The sequence below is a fragment of the Tupaia chinensis genome, unplaced genomic scaffold (assembly GCF_000334495.1).
Source record: "Tupaia chinensis unplaced genomic scaffold, TupChi_1.0 Scaffold149333_1, whole genome shotgun sequence".
NCBI lineage: Eukaryota > Metazoa > Chordata > Mammalia > Scandentia > Tupaiidae > Tupaia > Tupaia belangeri.
Genome location: NW_006209177.1, coordinates 1,730,011 through 1,739,410, shown reverse-complemented (window position 1 = coordinate 1,739,410; position 9,400 = coordinate 1,730,011). Strand labels below are relative to the sequence as shown.

General features: G+C 36.1%; 1 protein-coding gene across 8 annotated transcripts in view; it reads right to left on the bottom strand.

Annotated features, from left to right (window-relative positions):
• The window catches only part of FMR1 (fragile X messenger ribonucleoprotein 1), a 46,707-nt gene that overhangs the window by 10,366 nt on the left and 26,941 nt on the right, over positions 1-9,400 (bottom strand). For 7 of the 8 annotated variants that reach the window (XM_027769340.1, XM_027769342.1, XM_027769341.1 and 4 more), the window contains 3 exons: positions 5,505-5,614; positions 4,522-4,656; positions 1,066-1,152 (listed from right to left, as the gene is read on the bottom strand). In XM_027769340.1, the coding sequence (XP_027625141.1) occupies positions 1,066-1,152; positions 4,522-4,656; positions 5,505-5,614 (332 nt within the window). Of the gene's footprint in view, positions 1-1,065; positions 1,153-3,986; positions 4,050-4,521; positions 4,657-5,504; positions 5,615-9,400 lie in introns of all 8 variants that reach the window. The other variant, XM_014585238.1, reaches the window with a different exon arrangement.

Sequence of the window (9,400 nt, the reverse complement as noted above, 5' to 3'; positions counted from 1 at the left end):
AAGTTTGTTTTTTTTTTTTTTGCTATAGGGCGCGTAAATTCGCCAGACAGACAAGAGAGAGACAGAGAGACAGAAAGCGAGAAACCACCCCCCAGGGGGAATGGCCACGCCGCAATCCCTTCTCCTCCATTCTCCTCTCAGGATCTTGGGCATGCACGCACACACGCCCGGTGTGAGTTTCAAGCCACCAGGTCCAGGACGCGAACCGCGGTCGGCTACGTGGGAGTCCAGTGACATAGCCATTACGCTAACTGCTGGCCCCACGATGTTTTGATTAAAAGGAATTTTAGAATGCATCACGTCTAGGGAAGTGACATGCCTAAAGTCACATGGCTAATACATGGCTGAGGAAAGACTAGAGGCAAATTGTAGACTGTCAAGGCAGGGTGCCCTTTCTACTACATCTTGAAGCCTTCTGGTTCCTACCTTCTAGTCTGCCATCTGGAAGAGGTATAACTATACAAACACAAACTGAAATGAGCATTTACGAGAAAACACAAATACCGGGTCATTGGAAAAGTCATGACGTATCTTTTCTATGTTATTCTATGAAAAATGCTTCATAACTTTTCAAACAACCCAATGGCTTATATCTTTAACAGAATATAGAGAAAAATGCAAAGGGCAAACATTTAAACAGAGAGTTCATGAATTATGGGATCTCCTTGATAAAGGACAAAAAGGGACAATAAAGTCAAGTGTTATAGACAAAAAATGTGGCCTGGAAATCCCCACAAAAGGTATAAAGTATCAAGTGGCTTAAAAGCCTATATACAGGATGACCTAAATTGAATGTAAGGGTTTTAACAAAAGTGTAAAGTGAAATTTGGGTATTTATTGAGAGCTGAGTTTCTCATCCTTAAATTTATAATAATGAAAAACTGTGTTTTGTGTTTTTGGAAGAAACAGAAGCTAAACAAAGTGAGTATTTTTTTCTATTATCTTTTACAGGTTATATGTTGTTATGCACAGACTAGAATGAATCTTAACTGCTGAAAGATTTACTATGTAGTTTTTATATTACAGTGCAAAGGGATTAAAAGTTAAAGTTCTTCCTGTTCTCACCTTTAAATAGTTCAGGTGATAATCCAAAAGAACAGTGGCATTAGCGATGCTGTCTTTTGTTCCCACAAAAACAAATGGTACCATACCCTGGAAAAGAAATTATAACCATGAGCCTACAAAATTAATGATGGATTAATCTGAAAAATGCAAATAATCACTAAGACCCTAGCACAGGGTCTGGTGAATAGTAGGTACAAAACTGTTGAAAATATCAATCAATACATGCACACAACAGTAATCGATATATTTTACACAGTCATTTTAAATAAGGACAGATCAATATAACAACCCCTTAAATGCATCAGATTTGTTATGTTTTAAATACTATTATTGAATAGTAGCAAAAATAATAAATTGTATAATTTGAAGTTAGACAAGCTTTAACATGAGATATATAAACAAAATCAAGAGTTTAAAATGCTCTAATTCATTTATTATAGCTTTTATCTAGATCAAATTATTTTTAAAAATTCAAAATAAGATACTGGGGTACAAAAGTAATAACCAAATTTTGCTAACTACGTCAATAGAGTATGAACAATCAGAATAAGTGAAAATACACTGAATATTAATCTGTGAGATTAAACAAAAATCGAAGCACATCCACAAAGCAAGCTCATAGACATTTCGTTAATAATGTACTCTGAAAATTTTAAAAGGCTGCAACACAAGGGAAGTTTGATTTTTTGTCTATGCACACTACTTTAATATAAGGATAATTTTTTTTTGAGAGATTTTCGCTATAGGGCGCGTGTGCTCGCCAGACAGACAGAGAGAGACATAGAGACAGAAAGCGAGAAATCACCCCCCGGGGGTTGGTCACGCCACAATCCCTTCTCCTCCATTCTCCTCTCGGGATCTTGGGCACGCACGCACACGTGCCCGGCGTGTTTTAAGCCACTGGGTCCGGGATGCAAACCGCGGTCGACTATGTGGGAGTCCAGCGACATAGCCATTATGCTAACTGCTGATTCTCAAGGATAAATTTTTAAAAGGCAAATACTATATATGTGTATACACAGTAGTCCACCAGTATAAATGAGAAAAAAAAAAACCTGTTTCTTGTCACAAGTTATAGGGAAGCTAGACACAGCTGTACAAGGTACTAGCTGGCAATTATGACAGACATTCAAAGTTAAGAACACTTTAATATTTTGCTGGTGAAGAAATGCATGTGGTTACTGATATTCATAACTGACTAACCAAAAACATATACTAGCTTTGATGTGGATATATTATAATACTCTAGGCAGAGTAAAAAGTTGTGAGCAGCCCAAAAGCTGCCCCTTGCGCAAAGCATCACTCTTTTAGAACACATTCATGTGATAGGCAGGACTACTGTAGAGCTACTTCTGCCTTTTTGCATTCAGTACAGGGTATCTTAAAGGCATGTGGGGGCTGGGTTTTCCTCCCCCTTCACATAACCATGGCTGTTGATGGGTAATAAAACTGGACAATCAGTATACTTTGCTGGCTGATCAACCTTCATCCAGTAGGCGAGATACTGTCTTCTCAGAGCAATTACCACCTGAATAATCAAATGTCACTGAAAATCCAAGGGCCTAAAATGGGTTAGTTTTTTTTTTCAATGAGTAATACATGCATTATGGAAATAAACAGGCCTGTGAATCACATCTCGTAGTTCTCAAAAACATCATTTCTAGCTGTTGAGTTTTTTTCTCCAACTAACTTTACTTACTATAAAGTCAATTCATGGTATTATTTCCTAAAGTAACATGATGGAATGGTAAACCTTTCCTCTTAGGTTAAATACCACCAAAATAAGTTTCAAAATCCTATGCTATAGAGTTAGTTTAATCAACTTTGGGGCAAATCATTTAAAACATAGTTTCTCTTGTAACATGTCCGAACAACTGAAAATACACAGGGACACATATTTAAGCTCCTCACTATGAACCTGAATAGTAAATTAAAATGAAGGAAGGAGGGCTAGCCAGGTGGCACAATGGTTAAAGTGATGGATCCCACATGGCCTACTACTTGGTTTGAGTTCTGGACCTGGCAGCCTGAAAAATCACTCTGGGCATGTGTGCATGCATGGCCAAAATCCTAAGAGGAGAATGGACTATGGCGTGGTCATCCCTCCTGGGGGAATGATATCTCACTTTCCCTCTCACTGTCTCTGTCCCTTTCTGGCAAGAGCACAGGTCCTATGGCAAAAACAAAAACAAAAGCAAAAACAAGGAAGAAAGCAAGAGTGGAATGGTGGCCTTTAATACAGATACTAGGAAAAATTGATTTCCTGTTTTGGAATGATAACTGGACTGCCCACCAGAGAGGAATACCTGATCCACCTGCTGTTACAGTTCTCTTTGTAGAATGGCACTTTTGCTTTTAATCATCTGAGTCATATCATCTTTTTCCATAGACAATGCTCACAGGAAGGTGGGAGGCTCTGTGCCCTCAAAGAACTTATAAGAAAGTTGAAGTGATCAATGAGTAAATATCTAATGTGTAAGTGCTATGCTGGGGTGGGCACATAGCAGCACAGAAGGGAAGAGCTCCTGTCATAGTCAGAGATGGGGAACTTATGGCAAGTAGAAAAGAAGCCTCTCCAGGAATAAGGTCCAAGCAAGGAGGCAGGCTGATGAAAAAGTGCCCTACGCAGAGTAAACCTGTGCATGATATTCAGAGAACTCAAAGTACTTTTGCTGGCTCAAGGTTCTCTAGAGGGCAAGGGGGAAGATGGTGAGAGAGAACACTGGGCAACTAAGAAAAGGCCTCACAAGTGGCATGAAGGCCTTTGAGCTTTATGCCCAGGGCAATGGATCTACATACCCACGAACACTCCTCTAGCAGCCCCCAACATGGAAGGACGATCATTTGCAGTCTTTCTTAACAAGGGGAATAAACATTGAAATATCAAGGTAAAACGGATTTTCCAAGGAATGTTTTCCTACCTGCCAAGTCTTGAGTTCAGGTTTCTGGGATTCCCCTGCTACAACTGATGAAACCACTAACACCTAAAGCAGTATAAGGAATGCAAGTGATGTCATTAACTATAACAAATGACACACAGAAGCCTGAACGCAGGACTTTCACTGGAGGACTTCTAAAACCCTTTCTAAAGAGGTTAGTTTAAGTAGTGAAAAGCAGTTCCTAAAATATGGTTTTAAGTAGTAACTTATGCATCTAACAGAAGGTACATTTTGAGCTATAATACCTGAAAAATATAGAGTACAGAAAAAATTTAAGTCCACTCTCAAAAGAAAAATGCAATCTTTAATGCAACCCCATTATTGCATTTGTCACTGAATAAATGAAAAGATCACTTTGGTCTGTAACATCCCATGAGCTGGCAATCAGACTTGGAAAAACAGAACATGAGTGTCTACCAATCTAACCAAAGAATGCACCCAAAACACCAACATCTGGGTGACATCTGAGTTGAAGAAATTACTTTTACTATAATACAATGTGACACATAATTCTTACCCTTTGGACTTTTGTACTGTTAGGTTGAGAAAAATGGGCGCTGTTTTCCTTTATATCTAAATGTTTTTTTTCTTCTGAGGGATTAGGTCCAACCCTTGAATTATTGGAAGGCAGGGAATTTGGTGGCATAATTTCCTTAGTAAAAAAAACACAAAAGAGAAAAAAGGGACCAATTTTTAAGACTATTTAGTTCCATTATTAAATCAATAATCATATTTTAAGAAAGCAAATGACTATACACTGTTTTGGTATATAAAATTAAAGAATACAAAAAGTATGCAGCAAAAAAACCCTAAGGTTTTCAACTGAAAGAATATTTATGAAAGCATGCTAGACAATACATGAAAATTATGGCACACTGAAGGGATAGTATCAAAGAAAAGTAGTACTCCACAGAAGTACACTCTCTCATCTCTGCCATCCCATATGAACACTTTAAATGTTGTTCCCCCAATGCACAGATTCATGAAGACAAAAGTGAGGGTTATAAACTTGAAAGGTGAAAACAATGGAGGAGAGATATTATATTCATCCCCCAAATTTAAAGCACACAGAATAATCACACAAACCACAAAATCTCCAACAAAAAAACCCAGGGACTGAAAGTCAGAAAAATTAATCTATGTCTCAATTTTGTCTGTGTTGGCAACATTAAGTAATCTTTGAAAAGTGCTTTACAAATAGCATCTTCATACATATTATTTCATTAAGTTATCATTAATGAATGACCCAGTAATTTTTGTTTCATATTAAAATATTTATGCCATTCCTTTTAAAGATGAAGAAATAAGACTTAAAATAGGTGAAAGACATCAATTCAAATTCACAGCATTACTTAGAACTATAATATTAGTTATATCAGACATGCCTAATAATCAGAATAACATTCACATTATGTGTATATTATAGAGGCTCTCAATTAAGGTATCAAATAAACAAGAGAAAACTTCTTAGACAAACTAGAAACACACACTGTAACATACCTCTTCCTGTGGGACGTTTTTCTCATTTTCGGCCTCAATCCTCACCCTTACAACTCCTGACTTGTCCACGATCTCTTGAATCAGTTTTCCATTTTTTCCTATTACTTTACCTAAGAAATGAATAATTCATGTTTGGCTTTCAAAACACAGACCTCAAACCAGTAGGCACACCCCACTATGAACTATCACATTTGTATATATTATACATGTACTGAATTGTAAGATCTCAAAATCAAAGCAGAGACCCTTTTCAAGAAGACAGAGTTAATATATTGGGTCATTGAGAAAGTCATGATGCTTTTTTGCATATAAAAACATACAAAATACATCATAAATTTCCCTATAACCTAACAGTTTTCTGTTTAAATTGGTCAGGTCAGGTATCACAGTTCATTAATACTTGTGAATTTATTGGGTAATTTTGAATTTTTACGGTAGTTCAAAGAAAGTTTATTATAAAAGGGTAAACTTTAAACTTGCTGCCACTGTGATGCATATAATTCTTTCTGCAGTTCTATAAAAGTAATTAAGGAAAAGGAAGATGTGTATTCAACAATTTCAATTCTTATCTGTACCTGATTTCAATTTGCCTCTTTGTCTATGGTAAATATTTTTTTTGAAATAAAAGAACACTAAGTTAGAAAATGGCTTGAGTAGCTACATACATATCTAAAAGGAATAGACATTCTTTATGTCAATGTGTTAACAATACTACTCCTATGCATTACTTGCCAATTATAACAGTATGTAAGGTAGTGTTAAGATCATTTGCAGGGTTAAGGAAGCACAGTAACTAATGACTGCTTTTATAGATAGCATCACACTCTAGCATGAAGGAAGGACATCACAAATGGAAGAACTACTAATTCTAGAAATATACAACTGAACTGTCTGAAGCCAAGGGTTCTCTCAAGATACTTAAAGCACCTTCAACACTGGCCACATCTGTCAGCAAAAAATTTACTCAGAGCCAATCCTATATAAGAACCTAGTAAAAGACTTTCTCACAATAGGGTCTGTGGGTCTTTTACTTGGGGTATAGCCTTGGCACTCCTGCTTTGGTGTGGCTGCCTCATTCATCCCATAACCTTTTCTGACTGGTCAGTGTTCAGGGAACAGAAGTGACACCACTAAGCCAGGACTCCTGATGTAGGCACTTTTGTCAATTATTTTCAGTCTCTTCAAATGGATAAGGGAGTGGTAGGGGAAAGAAGCTACTTGGAGTCTTCTCTGAGTTTGCTTTCAATCTATTGACATAAATTTTCATGAATTAATGCCAATTTTAATAGAGGTATAAATGAGTTGGCCAAAAAAAAAAAAAAAAAGTGAGAGATTTTGGCATCTTTCGACTGAAACAATAGTTTTTCCTCTCTTGTTTTTTAGGATCTTGGGCATAGACCTGGTGCTGTTTCAGGTTAACCAGGCTGGGGATCTGAACTGCAGCTGGCCACGTGGCTTCCGGTACTAGAGTCCAACACACTACTGACTGCACCACAGAGGCTGAGATTATGAAGATAATCTTACTGTATTAACTATAGCTGACCAAATAGTTAAACCAATTCATTACTGAATGAAGAAAAAGCAAATTTTAAGGAAAATATATTAGTGTACATAATAAAAAGATTTTGTAAAAAACAGAAATCATAAATCATACTATGCGAATCAAATTTATACAATACCAATTATGTCTGCTTGAAGATCTGCCTTGCCTAATTGTACACAAAAATGCTTTCTGAAAATCTCCAACATTCCCAGTGTTGCAGAAAACCAACTCCACAATAGAATTCTCTCATTTTACTAACTAGAAACACCAATGGAACAAAAATAACACTAATTTAGTCCAGCAGGCATCCTGGTGATAGGCCACTTTTTGGATTTTTTTTCCACGTTAAACCACAGGTAAGAACCCACTTTTATTATTCTTAGTAAATAATGCAATTCTAGATTAGGCAGTTATTTCCAAATTGAGACAATTTACTACAATTCTGCTCTACTTAAAATTAGTTGTCTTGAATAAAGGAAAGAGATCTAACACTTACATAGTTCCCTACTATGCCCAGAACTGTGTATTAGGTGCTTTACATAATAGGGGTCATGTGTTCTTTAACAATGAGGATACATTCCGAGAAATACGCTGTCAGCCAATTTTGTCATTCTATGTGCAAAACACCATAGAACATACTTACCTAAACCCAGATGCTATAGCCTACTACACATTTAGGATCACCAGTGTATGTAGTTCCTTGTTAACTGAAACATTGTTATGTCATACCTGAGTGTATATCTGGATCTAATTATCATGATAACTCTGTGAGGTGGGTACAGTCATGACATTTGTTTAACAGATAAGGAAAAGACAATTTGAGGAGTTGGAGAGCTAAATCAGTCGCCCAAAGTCACACAACTTCCAAAGAATGAAGTAGGACTGAAATCTAGATCCAACTCAAATATCCAAGCACTCTGCCCTAATATGCTATCTCTAAAACGAACTTTAAATAATTCCGACATAGTCGTTTGTAGCCATTTGGTAATTTAAAAAACAAACAAAACTAATGGCTGTTTTTTCATAAGCATTTCTAAGATTAAATAACCTTTCTTACTACACAAAATGTATATAATCATTTGGCAAACAGTAACGAAAACATTAAACATCATTCATAACCCCACTCTCCTGAGACAATCACTTTACCTTGTGCTATGCATATATTTTCCACATTTACAACTAGTGTGAGAGTTACCTCAATAACATTACACTGTCATGAACGTTAGCTGTCCGTAGTATACAGCTGAGCTAATAATTCTGGATTATTTCACTAATATTTGTACTTATTATTAAGCTAATTTTCTCTGGGAGAAAAATATCATTCCTAGTGTTTTCTAATGAAATAGGATGATGTTTAGGATTCTACACTGACTTTTAAAAAGCAGGCTAAGTAGCAATGAGACTATATCAACAAAAGGAGACAGCTTTGTTTTCTTTAAATTTTCCAAAAAGCGTAAGCTACTTTTTATAATCAGTCATGATCTTAATTTGTATAGGTACTATGTCCCAATTTTATTTATAAATTAAAAACACAGTTTTCTTGTCTACTAAAAGTTACCTGTCACATTTAGGAGTACTTATAAAGGCATTTGCTGATACTCATGATGGTAACGGTCATGAAACAGCAGTATTCAAGTCAAAATGAAGAACTACTACTATCCACTTTCCTAGAGACGCTTCAACTTACTTCTGAGTTTGGAACTTAGACTTAAGTAACCTTATTGGAATCTTCAACTCTGATTAATTAAAATGATTATAATTTTACCACTTTGTTAGGAAGAGCAAATACCAATCTACAAAGCCCCTAAATAGCATTCATTTTGAAAAAAAAATCTTAAATTTTAAGATATTAAAAATATACAGTGAGGGAACTGGGCATTAGTAAGATTTGAAAAAACATAGCAAAGTCATCTTTTTTTGCATAACTTCTGAAAAGACAATCTCTTAGTATTAGATTTATCAAATATTTTCTGTACCCTGACATAATAGACCATATATTGCAGAGATTATGTTTCAATTAAATGATATCTTTTTTGCCTCAGGTGAGGGGAAATGAAATTCTATCAAGTATAAATTATTTACCTAAATTTTATTTTTTATTAATTTATTAATTTGTTTTAGTTTTGATACAGACTGTATACACTTGCTGGGTTGCTGGGGAGAGACAGGCAGAGGAAGGAGGGAAGGAGAGAGAGAGTAAGAGAATGAATGAATGAGAAATAACTCCCCAGGAGATGGCCACACTACAACCTTTCTTCTCCAATGTCTTGGGATTTGGGGCATGCATGCACATGGGCTGTTACGATCTTCAAGCCACTGGGTTCAGGACTTGAACGGCACAGTCAGTCATGTG